Source organism: Microplitis demolitor, chromosome 6, assembly GCF_026212275.2.
Source record: "Microplitis demolitor isolate Queensland-Clemson2020A chromosome 6, iyMicDemo2.1a, whole genome shotgun sequence".
NCBI classification, from domain to species: Eukaryota; Metazoa; Arthropoda; class Insecta; order Hymenoptera; family Braconidae; genus Microplitis; species Microplitis demolitor.
This window is the reverse complement of record NC_068550.1, coordinates 3653658-3672067: the sequence shown is the minus strand read 5'-3', so window position 1 is coordinate 3672067 and position 18410 is coordinate 3653658. Positions and strand designations below refer to the sequence as shown.

General features: G+C 26.9%; 3 protein-coding genes across 5 annotated transcripts; 1 reads left to right on the top strand and 2 right to left on the bottom strand.

The window, feature by feature from the left end:
* The first annotated feature begins 571 nt into the window (after positions 1-571).
* Positions 572-9386, top strand: LOC103572644 (39S ribosomal protein L38, mitochondrial). Of its 3 annotated transcripts, XR_549104.1 has the most exons (8): positions 572-786; positions 885-1040; positions 1129-1459; positions 1527-1685; positions 1758-1894; positions 2341-2640; positions 7624-7686; positions 9297-9384. XR_549104.1 is itself a non-coding variant. In XM_008551333.1 (7 exons), the coding sequence occupies exons 1-6, from the start codon at positions 657-659 to the stop codon at positions 2631-2633; spliced, it is 1206 nt and encodes a 401-aa protein (XP_008549555.1). In that variant the 5' UTR covers positions 572-656; the 3' UTR covers positions 2634-2640; positions 9297-9386. The 3 variants fall into 3 exon arrangements, 2 of the variants coding, with proteins under 2 accessions (XP_008549555.1, XP_008549569.1); XM_008551333.1 differs by lacking the exon at positions 7624-7686 and having other exon boundaries at positions 9297-9386; XM_008551347.2 differs by lacking the exons at positions 7624-7686; positions 9297-9384 and having other exon boundaries at positions 2341-2682.
* Positions 2631-5525, bottom strand: LOC103574011 (uncharacterized). Its single transcript, XM_053740017.1, has 9 exons — positions 5349-5525; positions 5039-5217; positions 4832-4951; positions 4271-4438; positions 3952-4200; positions 3729-3871; positions 3493-3648; positions 3035-3356; positions 2631-2989 (listed from the first exon to the last, which is right to left on the bottom strand). The coding sequence occupies exons 1-9, from the start codon at positions 5458-5460 to the stop codon at positions 2711-2713; spliced, it is 1728 nt and encodes a 575-aa protein (XP_053595992.1). The 5' UTR covers positions 5461-5525; the 3' UTR covers positions 2631-2710.
* On the bottom strand, positions 7699-16638 carry LOC103572654 (locomotion-related protein Hikaru genki). Its single transcript, XM_008551358.2, has 9 exons — positions 16066-16638; positions 15145-15224; positions 14832-14994; positions 12494-12667; positions 11300-11434; positions 11075-11215; positions 10240-10449; positions 9942-10142; positions 7699-9485 (listed from the first exon to the last, which is right to left on the bottom strand). The coding sequence occupies exons 1-9, from the start codon at positions 16142-16144 to the stop codon at positions 9280-9282; spliced, it is 1389 nt and encodes a 462-aa protein (XP_008549580.1). The 5' UTR covers positions 16145-16638; the 3' UTR covers positions 7699-9279.
* Positions 16639-18410: the final 1772 nt, after the last annotated feature.

The following is an 18410-nucleotide window of genomic DNA, read 5'->3' as shown; positions in this document are numbered from 1 at the left end:
TTTACTTTTTTATTTATCGTTATCGCAATTTTTTAACGCAGGTTATTGCGACTTAGGAACAAAAAAAAGTTGATATTATTTTTTTAAAAGCATAAACATACAGAAAATATTTTATCATTTTTCTATAAAACTTTAACATAAAAAACCAAATTATTTTAGTTTTTTTAATTTGAATATTTTTGCGCCATTGTTATATTTCGCTAGCGATTTCATTAAATTTTTTTATTTAAAAATTTTTTAATTTAATGATAATTAAAATAATTATTATACTAATGACAGTCACGTAAAATTTCTAAACTGAAAAATAATCTGTTAGACTTACTGAAATTTGAATATTTCCCGCGATTTAAATTTAAATTACATTGGCGGGGTTTTGAGCGCATGCGCGCTTATTACTAGGTTTGAAATCCTCGAATCGTTTGGGAAAAAAAGTTTTTTTTAAAATTGTAATAAAAAAAAAAGTCCATCAAAAATTACCGACTGCTGCCATCTTCTGGTCTACTCAAAATTACGATTATTATTGTTACTTTTTTTTGCTACAATGAATGCCAGTTATGATTGTGTGTCGTTCAATGTATTCGATACTAATAAGTCGATTCTCGAATCACCATCTCTAGTCTTTCGGTAAAAATCAAATTGTTTTTTTTTTTTTTAAAATGACTAGTAGACTCTTTAATTATTTAAAAAGTGATTTAATTGTTATAAATTACCAACAATTACGTCATGGACATAAAATGCGTGGAAAACCACCTGGTGTTGCTAAAAATCTTCAACAACGATTAGAAGGTAAGTTTTTTTTATCGTAACCTCTAATTGCTATAAGCTACGAGTGTTTAATTTAAAGAATAATTTTAATATTTTAATAAATAATTTAATTTTTATAGAACTTAATCGTAAAGATCCAGAAGTTGACTTTAAAGTTGACATTGGGTTTCAACCCTCAAAAATGTCTAGGTCGGCACTTAGTGCCGGTTATATGGAGTACGTCAAACAAGTGAGAAAAAATCCAGAAATGGAAAGGAAAGCGCGTAGAAAAGAGTGTGAGTTATTAATTAAATACAATTATTAATAATTAGTAATTAAACTTCAAAGTAAATTTTTATTTAAAAATTTAATTTATTTATCTAGTGTTACTCGATCTAGAGGATGTTAAAAAAGATTGGTGGTCAACATCAGCACCTCAGCAGATAAAAACAATATCTGATCATTACGGTGTCTATAATGATTTATTTGGAGACGCGTATTTTTATCCAGTATTACCAATGGATATTAAATACGAGTACAATAGTAGTGAAATAATTCCAGTAGTTCATCGAGGAAATTTAATTAAGTCTTCAGAAACTCAACAACCGCCAAAAATAAACTACGAAGCTGCACCTGATTCTCTTTGGACTCTACTGCTCACTACTCCTGATGCTAATTTTACTAGCAGAGAACTTGAGTACTGTCATTGGTTCATGTAAGTTTTAATTAATTAATTAAATATCAGAAATAATTGTTTGTTGACTTGAATAAATTAATTACAGTGGAAATATACCCGGTAACGATATTGATAAAGGCGATCTTTTGGTTGATTACATGAGACCTATTCCTCCAATGGGAATGGGATTGTGTAGATATATTTTCGTACTTTATAAGCAAGATAAAAAAATTGATTTTACTGAATACAAAAAAGAACAGCCTTGGTAAGTTGCGTTTGGTTATTTAAATAATTTTAAATTTGGCGGGTATTTTGAATTTTTAATTTTATTTAATAGTTTAGAGTTGGAAAAACGTAACTGGAAAACATTGGATTTTTATCGTAAATATCAAGACATTATAACTCCCGCGAGCATTGCATTTTTTCAAGCTGAATGGGATCAAAGTCTGAAAGATTTTTACCACAATACGCTACGTAAGTTATTTAATAATAATTCTTATTTTTTAATAAGAAATTTTGAAAGATTTTCATATATTCGTGAGGAAATAACTATTTACTGTGTAATGAATATTGACACATCCAATCCTTTTCAAAAATTTTTATTTTATTGGTAATATTTCGCTGATTACATATATCAGCGTCTTTAGACCAATGTTCTAACAAAAATTAAAATGTTATATTATATTGATACTTATATATTTATAGTTTTAATTACTTACCATTTAAAAAAAAATTTCTCTGCATTTTTTACACTACACTATTATGATTTTGTAAATATTTTTGAATTAAAAATTTCATAAAAGAAAATTTTCTTTACCAATAAAATAAAAAAATTTTTAAACGAACTGGATGTGCCAATAAAAATACTAATACTCTAGATTCTAAACAAAAATTCTTGAAATATTTAAAATAAATTACAGAAATGAAATCTCCAAAGTTCGAGTACGATTTTCCAGCTCCGTACATTCGCCCTCAAGAATGGTTCCCCTTGAAACAGGCATTCAATTTATATTTGGACCGTTACCGTGATCCTAAAGACATAAACAAAGATTTCTTACTGAAGAAATTAAAAAAAACACATCCTTTCAAAGGTCCAGAACGACCACTGAAATACCCACGAGCTTATGCCTTCGATCAAGACATGCCGTCGTGGTTGAAGACGGAATTAGTGAAGGAACAATTAAAACAGGGTAGAATTAATGATATTGAATAAGTTATACGTAAGTACATTATTATATTGAATAAAAAAATTTAATAAATTATCACATTGTATATTTTTTTTCAAAATAATTAGTCGGCTCTTGAATACATTTCAATAATATTTTTACTTTGATTTTTGACATCAGTTCTTGACATAACTGACGAGTCCACACACACGTGCTCAACTGTCATTACTTTTTGTTCCGCCGCGTGATTATTCTGATAAATTTTTGACCTTTTCTCAGCTACGTAACTTTGGTATAAATTTTTCGCCTTTTCTTCATCTTCTTGAGTCATTTCAAAATTTGACAGTCCAAAAAGTATGTTAGCTTTCTTGGTCACTTGATTAAGCAGCGTTAAAACTACAATAAAATATTAATTTTTCAGTAGAGTAAAAATTTTAAATATTTATAATTTACCATCAGAGTCAAATTTTTCCAATTGATACTCAGCATTATCGATAAATTGACTTTTGGGTTTTCTCGAACTACTTTTACCGTCACTTAAATCTGAAGTTTTACGTTTGTCGCGTTTTTTTTCACGCGGTGATTTCTTGCCTCCTAGACCAGGTTTTACAAAAATCATCATTGCAAGCATATTTTGTAACCCACATTTAACATTGATTAATAATTCACTCCGTGATTTTTCTAATTTTACAAAATCTTTTTCCCGCTTTTTTGACGTTTTTATTTCTTCCAACATTTCCCTTTTATCAGTTTTATATCTATTGTAATACGTACATTAATTTATTATTTTTAATAATTAAAAATAATTCAGTAGTCTTATAAATTTTTTTATCAAATTTCTTCTTATAACTTGAATTAATTAATCTCAGAGCACGTAACTATTAGATATTTTATTCCATAACTTACTTGTCGTATTCCCCACTAGCTGATATCAGTGAATTATTCAAATCAGCAAGAATTAATGTCGCGCAATTTTTTTTATTTAATAATAATTCACGTTCTTTAAGATTATTTTCTAACTTTTTAAGTAAACGTTTTTTTTGTCTCGCCTGTTCTTCAAATCTATTAAAAAAATCAAATTTATCTCAATCCGTTACTTTATACTTAACATAAATATTCAATTATATCATTGATTAAATTACCTGTCAAATAATTCATCGTAAGATCGCGCCATCAAAATTTCTTTAACTTTATTAAAAGTTTCTTCCAAAATTTTAATATTTTCTTCCAATCCATCATCATCATCTCGCAATTTTCTAGTCATTGCCATTAATTCTGGATTACTCTATCATATTTATTTGAAGTATCAATATAAAATTAATATTAAAATAAAAATGAAAGTTTTCAATAATTGAGTAGAGAAACCTCAACTTGTACAAGTTCTCGTATATCAGACCGGAGATCATCAACCCTACTGCGTACAATATTTAATGTTCTTTCTCTCTCCTTCATATTTTTCCAAACATCACGAGCCATTCTTTTATATTTCTCTCGAGTATCATCCAGCTCTTCAGCTGCTAACTGACCCATAAATATTCCACGAAGTAGTACTTTGCATTGTTCCATTTTATCTTCTTTTAAAGCTTCTATTATTGCATTGAAGTAAACTGTATCCTAGTTCATTAAATTTTACCAATTAATTTTCAAACTCATTTAAATAATATATATAGTTTTTTTATTAAACCTTTTTTAATATTTTAACCATCGCTAAGTAAGTCGTACGAATTGATTCAGCATAATTTCTATTAGCGACATACTTTTGATAGAGCGCCGCTAATTTTTGTTGATGACGATCTGGTTCTCTCAGACGGTTTTGTTCTTCATATTCATTCATTAAAAATGTCCATTCTAACTAATATCAAATTGTATTATTATATAATTAAATAAATTATTTTTAATTTGGCGAGTTTAGATCAGTCTGTCATTCATTTTTTGTCGAACAAAATTTTCAGTGACTTGGTCAATAGGTTTTTGAAAAACTGATGAATTTTTTAACTATGTGCTATTTAATTAACATTAAAATTTAAGAAACAGAATTTGCCAAATAGCTGAGATTTTCAGAGTATTTATTTACTGTATTTAATAATTCAAATTTACGACAGTATTGCTTGTCTATAATTGGTACATTTACAGTACGAGTTTGTCTAAGACCTTGTCTGAATATATTTAAATTCATAGATTTTATAATTTTAATTATTTTTTAAATTGATAAACTCGTATTAATTATTAATAATTAAATAAATAAATTATTTATCAATACCTTAAGATCAAAAAATTCTTTTATTTTAATCTTCTTAAAGTATAACAACTCATCCAGTTGTTTACGTCGTAAACTAAAGTCCTGATTAATCGCGCCGTAGACGACCTGAATTCAAAATTAAAAAAAAATAATAACTTAAACTACCGATAGCTGGAAATTAAAGACATCGAAAGCGTACGAAATATTTCCTACGGTTGGGTCCCGGTCTTGATAAGCCAACTGAAGATTTTTGTCATTCTGTAACACTTGGTGCATGCGTCTTCGATCACCACTTTTCACTTCTTTGAGGATTTCTCTGTACTCTCTAATTTCATCTCGCAGAATTTTTATTTCTTTCGATAATTTTTTACGTTGTCTCGCTGCCTCAATAGCTTTTATTTTTTTTTGCTTTCCTGCAATAATAAAACATATTATTTTAAGGATGGAGAGAGAGGGGGGTATTTTCCAAGAATTCCTTTAAATAAATAAACTTATATATTTATTTAGGTTAATTAATATTTACCATACAATTTTATCGCTCCTTTATACTGATAAATTTTATCTTTGATAGTCCATCTGCTGTCTTTTATTCCATGAATTTTATACTCACGTACACTCAAAATTTTTTTATTCATTTTTTATGTTACAAATTATACATTTAAAAGTATCAAAAAAATTAATTAAATAATTAATAAATAATGCCAAGTAATTATAGTAAAAAAAAAAGTCAAATGAAATATTGACATTCTTTTATTTGTATAGCAGAGATGAAAAATTCACGTCTTTGAAAAGAGATTTACAAAATGAAGAATAAGAACAAAAGTATAAGAGTAAGCCGATTGATCGATCTGACATTTGTATCGCGAGTTGAGACAGACAGGCTCTTTAATGTGAGCTCTAGTATTGAATCCTCCAGGCGATGCATCGTATCGAGTATAACGACAGGGTAAAATTTATATGGATCTATAGATACACATATATACATGTGTATATAATACTAAAGGAACAAAATGAGAAGCAGGCTGATTGGATGGCTCGATTGAAATGCGAGTTTAATTGGGGTCTTGATACCGTTATTCTCGTTACTGTCCTCGTTACGCGGAAATTCGTCTGACCTAACTACTATTGATTCTACTGAAAGACGTAGATATAAATTTTAAATAGTCTAGACAATGCTGCTCTTTAAAAATTCATAGTCATTATTATCATGACCTACTTCTATTATTTAATTATTCAAATACTCGTTAATAATTTGGATTTATTTTTTTATTCATCTCTATTTTTACTTAATTTCAAAATCGATTTTATGCAGTTTTATTTTTTATTTAACTTAAATGTCAATACCAAAATGTCATAACCACTGAATTTTTATGTGCTACAATATTTTTTATACCTCAATAAATTCTCAAGGGATTTTATTCATTTTTATACTTCTTTTTTTTTTTTTTTTTTTTTTTTTTTTTTTTTTTGTAATTTAAATAATAATAATAATAATAATAAATACGAGCTTTCAATTTAATGAGATTCTTCTCTTGCTTTTTAATTACTACTGTCTATAATATTTAACAATACGTGCATTTAAATTCAAATATTTTTATTGTTAAAATAGTAATTAAAAAAAATTTTATTAACAAATAAATTATTATTTGATGTCAAGTTTTAATTAAAACTCAAAAATACAAAACATTAATAATTAAATTTAAAACTTAAATCCATTAAATAAAATAAACATTTAAAATTAATTTAAAATCTAAGTAAGCACACAAAGTTTTATAAAATAACCCGAGGATATTTAAATCGCGTGTAGCAATAGGGAAAATATATTTACTTTATTCAACGCTGAGTAGTGTCGATATGACCAGAGGGATAAAACGCGATAACCCATAAACTATGTGCATTAAACCTTAAATTTCCATTTATCCACATAAATATATCACGTAACACTCATCTACTTTACTATCTGTTTGTATATATTGATCTGTGTGTATTAATATATGAGATTTATCTCAAAGTCATAATTTTACCCGCCATCTCTGCAAATAACAAATTCAAATTTTCATCTAAATTTAACAAAAGTTGTTTAATAAAAGTGATGTTTATAAGATTTGATTTAAAAACTGTTGAGAGATAAGAAAAATAATAAAGATAAAAATATAAAATAATAATTTTTTTTTTATCTAAAAAAAAGAAACTAAGTAAGTAAGTAAGAAAGAAGCGATAGAGAAAAGGAAGTAATCAAGTCTCCAGATCTCGTAATGGTCTTACGGAGTTTCCCCGGTGGGCAATACTGTGAACTACTCCAATATAAGGGCTAAGAAAAGATATGGCAGCGGATAACTAAAGAATATATAGAGCTATAGTATAAAAAAAGCTTTAGTTTCGGATACTTGAATAGAAGAAATAGTTTAATGAAGACTTTTATATTAGAAAATCTTGTACACAGTAATCCGTAAGGTAACACCTTTATTCTTCATTATGTTTGTTCTTTGTTCGGACTTTTGTTCCTTTCATTAACGGGAATAAATAAAAAAAAAAAGTTTCAACATTTTATCTTGAGCTACGTAAAACTTTACGTCGACATCAATCTCCATTTTCTTACTGTCTCTTTTGTCAGTAACTTATGAAAGATATAGAATGTTAAAAAAATGTGCGATTTCTTTTTGAGTGTCGCCTGAAGAGACATTTCTCTTCGATCATATTCAAATTTTTTTTTTTATACTTTGCTTTTCTTTTTTAACTTTTGCGCTTCAGTTTATTTTTTTTTTTTTTTTTTTTTTTTTTCATATTTTATCTTCAAGTACTATTGAAAGTTTCCATTGGTACGGACGACCGATTCTTGATCACTTTGAGTGTACATTCAGGTACAGAAAATAATAAATTACAAATATAAATAAAAAAAAAGAAATGATAATAAAAAAATTTTAGTTATTTTCTTTTAAACATTTAAAAGTTTTACTCAGGTAAAAGAATTTCAAGCCGAAATAATAATAAAATTTTTTCTCGGCAGAAAAAAACCCCGGGTAGTTAATACAGGGTTAAAAACTAACTAGACCGAAAAATGGCCGAAAAAAAAACCGAAAATAGACTGATTTAATTCATCGGTCAATTTCCGGTCTGTCTATTAAAATATAATAAAATTTCGGCAAACTTTCGACCCTTTCTAATAAAATTCTACAGCTTCAGCGAAGTTTCAGCCAAATTTAAGTCTCTTTGAATAAAATGCTATAATTTCGGCATGATTCGGCCTAATTTAGCTTTTTCGGCGTATTTTCAGCCAACTTTCAATCTTTTTCTATAAAATTCTACAGCTACAGCGAAATTTCAGCTACATTTAAATCTCTTTGAATAAAATTCAATAATTTCGGGGTATTTTCGGTTAACTTCCAATCTTTTTCAATAAAATTCCATAGCTTCAGCGCGATTTCGGTCAAGTTTAGGTTTCTTTGAATGAAATTCTACGATTTCGGCCAAATATTTTTACTCGGGTGATTAATAGTTTACTTATTTTTTTTTACATTAAAATCTACTTGATAAATGTCACTTATTATGAATGAAAACATTTAAAATTATAAATTAAATTTGTCCAAGTAAATAAGTAACGATGTACGATAAAATATTTAATTAACAAAAATAATAATTGACAATAAAATAAACATTTATCTTATAAATTAAAGTCCCACCGTTTTACCTTTTAACAAATATAACGTAATAAAATATTTAGTTCTGTATCGACAATACTAAATGATATTTTAACAGTTGGAGCGGCGGCTAAATCAAGCCGTAGTTGTATTTACACAAAGCCGACGAGGGTTGACTTGATATATTTTAACTTGAGAGAGGATCCGGTAGGACAAGTGACTTTAATTAATCTCACAGTGTAAATACAAGGAACAGAACTACGTCTCTTTGTAGACTAGGCTATAAGAGAAACAAAAGTCTAACACATAAAATAAAAATAAAGATAAACATCTAAGTACAAGAAAATTTTTTAATTAAACTTTATATATTTTACAATATTTAATCTACTTAAAAAAAAGTTATTACAAGTGTTTACAGTAATCAATTATTTATAAACAACTTCAGTTATATTTGTGTCAGGACATTTTTAAATTCAGCCGAATTCAAATATTTTAAAATTGCGCGGGAAATTTTTTTAATTTAAATAAAATAAATGTACGTACATTATTATTAATAAATAACTGATTACTTGTGGGTACTTACATTTAAAAAAAACTTTTAATGGGAAGATTAATACAAATAAAAACATTTGAATCCCTTAATTATTATCATTTGTTTTTTTTGTGTAAAACATTTTCTTTTTTTTTATAGTATTTTAATTTAAATGTTTAAATTTTTTGATAAATTTATGCCGCAACGGCAAAGTGATTTACTTTTATCTTGAGATTTAATTTTATCTTGTCATGTCATGATAAAAAAATTTATATTTTTACTTTTCATACATCACGATAAGACCGGCAAGGTGGTGGTGGTCCACTCCACATCCCATTTTCTCGGCATGTAGGCCTTTTAACTGGTTCAAGAGGTGTTACATATCCAGGTGAACAAGTTACTTGAATAGTATCTTCAGGTTTGTACCAAAATTTCAATGGAGCTATTTTTCCATGAGGTGGATCGCCTGGATAAGGACATCTTACTTCACCTGTAATTTTAATTAAATATTTTAAATTATTATTAAGTAAATTTTGCAGTTAATTACTGACGTTTTATTTTCCCGGGAAAATATTTAAATTTAAAAATATTTTTAAAATCAATACTGAATAAAATAGACGTCAACATTAACAAAAAATAAATACTTAGAAAATGAATAACTAAAAAATTTCATGACGTAATCAAGTATTTTTGTTCTTTAATCTCATGATTAGTTAGTTTGTAATTAAATAAAAAATTTAATTAAAAAAATATAAAATGTTCTTAGCTCAGTCACGTAATGAATGAGCTGCTAGTTTGTTATTAAATATATATATCTGAAAATAAATAAAAAATGAATTTATCTGAATAGATCATCAGTTGAATTAGTTGATTACGAGTTGATTAAAGATTTCTTTAGCGCAAAAGTCTTGAGATTGATCAAAGTTAGTATTAAGTAAAAAGTTACATTGAGGCGGATCGTGTGACCACGTTCCGTTTTCCATGCAGATAATTGATGCTTCACCAATCAGTTGATGACTCGGGAGACACGCGAACCTCAAAAGAGATCCTACTTTCTTTACACGAACACGTTTCTTCCCTGAATTTGTTAATCGATCTTCTATAACTTTTCCATTCTTCGGCATTGAGGGCAGACGGCAAATTATTTCTAATTAAATAAAAAAAAAACAATTAACTTTATTTAATAATTATAATTACATTTTAAATTAACTACTGATGTAATATTAGTTTAATTAATTTCTTACGTAAACAATGAGGTGGGGGTGCGCTCCACCTGCCGTCATCTCTGCAAATAATTGTCGGTTCACCAATGAGATTATTACCCCACATACAATCAAAAGATGCTCTCCCTCCAACGGTATTATTGTACTCCAATAATTGGAGTCTGGGGTTCGTTATATTAATTTGCGGGCAAAGTATCGGATCGCAACGTGGAACTTCACTTGACCATCTTCCTATAATTTTCAATCAATTTTCTATTATATACAGTAACAAATAAAAAAAGAAAACAAGATTACTTTGATTTTTTTCCCGCGCAATTACAATTATTGATACTCGTTAGCCATCAATTTGACGTCTAAATATTTATCGTTAACGATTACGGATAAGCAAACAAAAAAAAATTATCATAAATATGCGACGCTTCGTCTTTTATTTATTGACGTTAAATTCTTATCAGTAAACTTTGGTATTTAAAAGTAAGTAAGTGTTTAATTAAATTAAGTGTACGTTTGTTATCAGTATAAATTATCAGCTGCTTGATAGTCTCAATAAATAAAAGACAAAACGTCGTATGTTAATGGTAGTTTGTTATTGTTTTTGTTTACTTGCCTGTTATTTAAATGTTCCAACTTCCCCCACTTAACCACGCATTTGTTTCTAATAGACAGCCCGTTAATTGTCAAAATTATAAAGGGGGAATAAGAAAATGAAATTAAAAATGAAAATTTAGTGTATGCGGCTTGTAACAGATAGTAGAGGATAAAAACGCACGGGTGGAAAAACTGAAAAATTTCCCTGACGTCCCCTAGCCCGGGATTCTGACGGATAGTCGACTTGATATATAATAATGTTACTGACCATTATATTGACAATTTAAACGTCGGGATCCTTCGAGTTTGTAACCATCTGGACATCCGAATTCCGCTTTATGTCCCATCCTCGTTCCTTGAATTCTTCCGATGGTTGGTGGAGCGACTGTCAATGTAGGGCAATGTAAATCTAAAAAATAATCAATAAATCAAAGAGAAAAAATAAAACTTTGGTAACTTGTTTGAATATTGAATTTAAATAAATAAAATTTACCTATAACGTGTATGCGAATTGAATTAGTCAAACCTTTTGGTGTTGAACATGTATAAACTCCAGAGTCTTGATTTTTAACGTAGTATATCGACAATCTGTACTTCCAATCTTTTTCAGATGCTGCGATAGCCCAGCCTGTAATTTTTTAAAGTATAGGGTAGAGGTACCGATTTCGGACATTTTAAAAACTCAAATAAAATAATTTGCTAAACACGCAATGACATTTAATTTTTAAAATGTCTTCAGAGATACTTTTATCAAAATATTACAGTGCAATTTTTTTATACGTTTTCATTAATTATAATAAAGTATCAAATGTCAAAAAATGGATCAGTAGCCACAAATGGAACTTCTACCCTAGACCAATGAAATTCAAACTTCAAAGTTTTTAAAACTTCATTATAAAAACATATTTTGTTGTTTTGAAAGATCTAATAACTCGTACGTATTTTTAAAACGCGAATATGAGTCAATAATAAAAAAAAACTGATTACCTGCAGAAACAGCAGCAGATCATTAAAAAATAAATAGACAGACATGAACAAAAAATCATCAAAGCAGCTCTCATTATTTATTTTTATTCTTTACTCTATGCCATCAAGTAAATTAAGCTTCTTGCATCGTAAGCTAATTTATTGCTCATGTCAGCTGATCAAATGGACGCAATACACTTTCATAGAGAATTATTGAATGAACTAAAGCTGCTTAATAACCTAATGACAAACTGTCTCATCAAAGACTTGATATCCTTTGTAAGCTAAACTTTAACATTTTACTCAGACAGTAGATTTTTATAGCAAAATTTTTTTCTTTTAAAAATTTAAATAAATAAATAAATGAATGCATACACAAAAAAAATTATTTCTTGGCGCAAAAAAATGTTTACTTGCTCCAGTAAATTTTTTTAGGCCAACATGTAAAATGTAATGATATTTTTTTAGTGATCGTTAGATTAAAATTTTAAATGTTAAATAAAATTTTTAAGAAAACTTGTTGCTAAACTTTTTCAGCTCACAATTTAAAATTATTTGAATGCATGAAAGCTAAATAATAAATGATTGCAAGAATGTTTTTATTTTTTCCATGGGTTTAAATTATACTGTAATGTACTCTGGCTGCATTATATATTTTACTCTGCAAGTACCCTACTACTTTTTAATATAAAAGTAATAAATAAAATTTTGAAAAACTTACCCGTGAGATATTGACGAAATGTCGACGTCCACGTCCATTCTGGGTTACCCATATGTCTGGCAAATAAACACTCGAGATGTAAAATACTTCCTGGGAAGACAGCTAACGCTCCAGAAGGTTCAATAGCCGCTGATCCTGTTGGTAATCCGAATAAAATTGTTGGTGGCGCATTTTCTGTAAAAAAATAATAATCTCTAGTTTATACAAACGATTTTTTTTTAAATTTCAGCGGTGGGATTTAAATATTTTTATTTTTAAATTAAAATGTCTGGGTAACTAGCATTCAGCGGACATTCAAATTATCTTGAACTGGTTTCTTTATTATTTATGACAAAGAAAAGGAGATTTTTTGTTCCAACTCACGCATGCAATTTCGTGGCTAAATAACAGCCAGATGTTTCTCTGCACCCTCAGTGCGTCGTTTAGTTATTTCGTGATTCTTTTCACTATTCTCCTGTAACCCTTTTTCATAGCAAAAAAAAATTGTTTTTTTACTCTTATTTTGTTTCTTTTTTGTCACAGCATTTTTTTTTTATTAAAACTTCATCCCTGACATGTAATGTTACTCATGAATAAAAAAATGATTATTTTAGTATTTTTTTTATAAAGAATCGTAGGAGGAATATTGAAAAGTTCTCGTTAAAATAAATTGAAAATTTTAACAGCATGAAAAATATGTATATATATAATCTGCCTGTGTTTTGTAAAATGTAAAGTAGACTCAGACGATATAAAAACCTGATGAATACTAAAAATAATATTTTTCTCTTATTTATTTATTTGTTTGTTCAGTGACTCCAATAACTAAATTTAAATCAATCAAATAAATAACATTGATAACTTGTTAATCCAAAAAAACTTTTATTCCATAAGTCACTTACAAAACTTATAAAGATTAATTGAAAAAAGAAGAAATTGAATTTATCAAGTTATGTTGCTGAGTCTAGTTATTTATTTAGTCTTACAAAATATTTTTACATCATTTATTTAAAATAAAATCATATATGGCAATAATTGAGTTGTAGAAATTTAATCGGAAAAAGTTATGTTGGTCAGTGCCAGTAATATGTTTATATTAGATAGATCCGGGTGAAATGGAAGTTGAAAAAATTTTTCACTTCCCGCTAAATTCAAATTTCATTTAAAAAAATAAAACCGCCAATTTTCGAACGAACTTTTTCTTCAGATAAAATCTAGAATCTTTAATTTAAATACTTCAGCTTTAATTTATTTTTGCAAATTAATTATTTTAAATTATCATTTATTTATGTAGAGAAAAAAAAGTGTCAGAAATTTTTTTGTATTTATGAAGAATAACACATAATAAATTTTTGAATTTTCGAAGCGTAAGTATACTGAATTTTTACAAGGATCTGTCATTGAAGTAGAAAAATATATGTACATATCTGCACTGCTTACAATACCTTTGACGTCACTAAACTACTTGCTATTACTTATTTTAACCCAAGGCTACAATGGTATTAATATTTTTTAACAGCGAGGCTAATAGTCTCTCCCCTATTTCTAAACTATATATGTGTGAGTTCAAAACATATATATGAGTGCAATATGAAGAAAAACATATTGCCTTGCATATGCAGTTGCTCAGAACTTGGGCCCCAATTTATCGTCGACCCAAGAGGTCATAAAATTCGATCTACGTTTACTTTTTTCTAGTAACTGTATGTTACATACTGTGACTTAAAATATTTTTTTACGTTACTCAAAATAATATTTCGAACAAAATATTTAATAAAAAAAAAATAATATATGGGAATAAAGATTAAATTTTGAATGGAGAATCCTACAAGTTGTAATTTTGTTTAAAAAAAATTAAATTTTAAATTTAATGCAAATAAAAAATTATAAAAATGTAAACAAATAAATTTTATTTCGAAAATTTCTTGCCATATCCTATCCTGTCAGTATATATGCGATATGATGATAAGGAAGACGTAAAAAAAAAAAGAATAGGTATACGAAAGGTAGTATACGTGCTTAGAAAGTGAATGTACGAATAGAAGCCGGCAGTATCAACTCCCCTTGTATATTAGTACAGACGTTTTTCGTTTTCCCGCCTGCCGCAATACTTTTGGGAATTAAAACAGACAAGGGTAGTCGTTACTCTCACTGATACTTTCTCGCAGCTCTTAAACACAAATACTTTCACTTGATAAAAAAGAAAAAAGAAGCGAAATTAAATGAAATGAAATAAAAAGAAAAATGACGTGTATGGGAAAAATGATATATGACGGCAATAACGAGACACGAACAATAACGGTGACAGAGGTGAATAAAATAAAAGTAAATGTATGAAATGAATATGAAGAGTAATTACCGCTGTAATTAGAGATGGAAGTTGTTGGTAAACAAGAAGGTGGCTTATTATTCCATTCTCCATTCCGACATTGGAGAAAAGGATCACCGACAAGTTTGTACCTCCCTAGTTCTCGACATCTCACTATGACACGTTCGCTATGTGGAATTCTAATCTTGTCTGCCTAAAAGACATATCGTATCATGTCATCAAAATGTATTATATGTTAGAAGATAACTTTGTTATTCTCTATTTCCTTCATCACTTTGTTCATAAATTATCATATTTATTTATATTTACATGCAATATTATCACATATTTATAATATACTTACTGATATTGTTACATTTTTATATGTAATTATGAGAAAAGGATGTAATCCTTCTAATTTACAATCCAAATTATTCGAATCATCTATAAAAAAATTTTTTAAAATTATTTGTAGTTTCCATAATAAAAATATTTGCTGATATTTATGTAATTATAATTTTGCCAAAATAAAATAATTATCAAAAACAAAAAGATTTAAAAAACTGATATAATAACTAAAGAGAAAGTTTGAATCCAATTAAGCGCAAGTTGCTCTTGTCCTCGACAATGTGGGCTCTAAACTCATGTTTCTTTTTTTATTCCATTATTTTATTTTTTAAAAATTTCATCTCCTGTCTTTACTTTACAGCGAGTCTATGACCCTTTCGCTCACCAAGTTCTGCTAACTCTTCACTAACTTGTCAGATAAGAGTCTTGAGGCTTTTTCATATATTCTTAATTTCCTTTGAATTTACAATTTAACTTCAGTAATTTAAATTTAAAAAAATCCAACAACTATTCAAATAATTATTTATCATTTTATCTATTTTTAAATTTAAAAAAATAAATAAACAATTACATGTGCCGAATATAAATAGAAAATTATTTGAATATATAAACCTAAAGGAAAAAAGAAACGTTTATAAAATACTTTATGCATAACATTAACGTCATTTAACGGCATGATTTAATCAGCTGCTTCTGTTCCTGCTTCTGCTTTTGCTGTTATACAGCTTTTACACCCACACATTCTCCAATAATTAATTTTCCTATAAACATACTCGAGTTCAAAGCAGACAATGTTAATGTTAATGTCATTTTCTGTCTACATGTCTATAAAAAAAATATTAAAACATCCAAAAAAAATAAATACTCAATTTTTCATAAAATATTTACCCTCTATAATTTTTCATCAGCATAAAAAATAAATAAATAAATATCTCACCTTGCTTAGCATCACCAGGACAGATGAAACCCGGCAACATGAAGATAATAAACCATAGAGGGTGGAAATTCACTGTCATCGTGGGTGGATATTTTTATTTAACGCAACTTCCACATCAAACACGCCGATAAAAAAATAAAAATAATAATTATTATTATTATTAATAATAAAAGTCACTTAATTTGGCACAATATGTCCGAGCAATTACTGGAGATAAAATGATTAAATGATAAACAACTACATGGTATTAATAAATAAATATCGTGAGGTGAATATGGTGATGTCCGTAAGGTAACTGAAGCTTTTAGCTGGACGTCGGAACATACTAAAGTTATATCTTTTAGTATAGCAATATATAATATTTGCAAGTATCCAAGCAAGCTACTGGAAACCGAGGGGTAGTTTCATCCCCCAACGACGATAAACCCCAGTCTACAGAGTTTGCCTAGGAGCTTTTCGATTCTCCAATCCGCGAGTTAAATTCTTCATCTCGCGCAAGCGCTTATCATCTTTAACTTAAACTATTTCATCTTTTTCCATCTTATCATTACTCGGTTACATTCATTTTATATATTTTCTCTTGATTTTAACTTAACTTGCATCTTATAAACAAATATTTTACTTAATGTTAATAATTTTTCTTTGTTTCGTTCATTCAATTTAACTTTTTTTAAGGACTTTACTTCTCTGCTACTTACATCCGGTTGGTACATTTGCTAAATATCCAAGCTCTTATTTTTTTTTACGTTCATCAGTCTTGAGACTTGCAGAATGCTTTCGCTCAATTAGAACCTCCACTTTGTCTTATATTTCTTTCTTACTGCTGCAAAACAATTTTCAAGAGTGCACTTTTATTCTTCAACAGTTTTTTTTTTATTTCTTACTCTTTTCATCTTTTTTTTTTTACTTTTATTCCGTCTATTGTAATTGTTGCTACTGCGTTGCGTTAAAAAGTATCATTGCAATGGTAAGAAAACTTTTAACTAAAAAAATTATTAAATATTTTGTTTCAAGATCATTTATATAAATTTAACAATAGTAATTTCATTTTTACAAAATAAATTTTAAAGTTTTAGATTGTATTTTTTTAAAAATTCAATTTTAAAAATTAATGTGGAGTTTGAAATTAAAATTTCTAGTAATTACGCAGATGTACGGGGTCTCATTTATTTTTTCAATTTATTCTTGCATTGAAAAAATCAATTTAAATAATTACAGAAAAAAAAATAAAGAAATTACGAATGATCGAACCATTAAGTAGTCAGTAAAATAATGAGGATTTTAAATAGGAGTATTATTATTATGATTTTGAATTTTTGATAATTGCGAGAAAAATACTGATCTTGATAGTTCATGTTTTATTTGAACCATAACAATTACGGTTTTAATTATAAATATACTACTGGAAGCTGCATCAATTACTTTCAAAAACTGCTGTTTTAAATATTTAAAAGTTTCAAATGGACTTCTGAGGGCTTCATTATTTTTTAGAGTAATTTTTAAAGGTACTTTTTTTATGAATAAAAAAAATATAAAAACTAAAAATTTGAATTAGTTTTATAAATTTGATAAAAATAAATTTTTTTTTAGATTTCAGTTCAATATTTTAAGTTTATATAAATATATAATTTTATTTAAAATATAAACAAATAAAAGTATTTACTTTTTTAAAATAATTAAAATAAAATTGTTAACTGATTAATTACTGGATAATTACAAAATTATACTTAAACATTTGAATTTAAATTTAAATAAACAAAATAATTTATTATACTTTTTAAGTGTGAGTAAAATTTAATATTTGTAATAAAATAAACTAATTTAATTAATTAACTGTATTTATTTTATTATTTTTATTCACGAGATCATTAAAATTATTATAGTCTTGGGTAATAACTGAAATTTTATTTTATTTTACTAATAAAACAGTTATAGTTTATGGGGATATTATTTTTTTATTGACTAAACTAAAATTATTTGATATTTATTTATTTTATTAAATTTTTTTAATTTAATTAAAAAAATAAAAAAACATTACAAATAATTTTGTAGACATCATTAGCAAAATTGTGTTTTTTTTTCTTGTTTTATATATAAATTACTTTTTTTGAACAACAAATATATGAAGGAAATTTACTATCATCACAAAAATGCATTTTTTTAAAATATTTATTATACTTAACATCAATAATTACTTTTAATAACTTTAATACATTGTTATGATGTACATATATATTTAAATAGTTATATATGATATTCATATATACATTTAAAAATAATAAAATCAATTATCAGCTTAATTACTAATTGGGATAAATGTTGATAATGAAAAATAAAAATCCAAA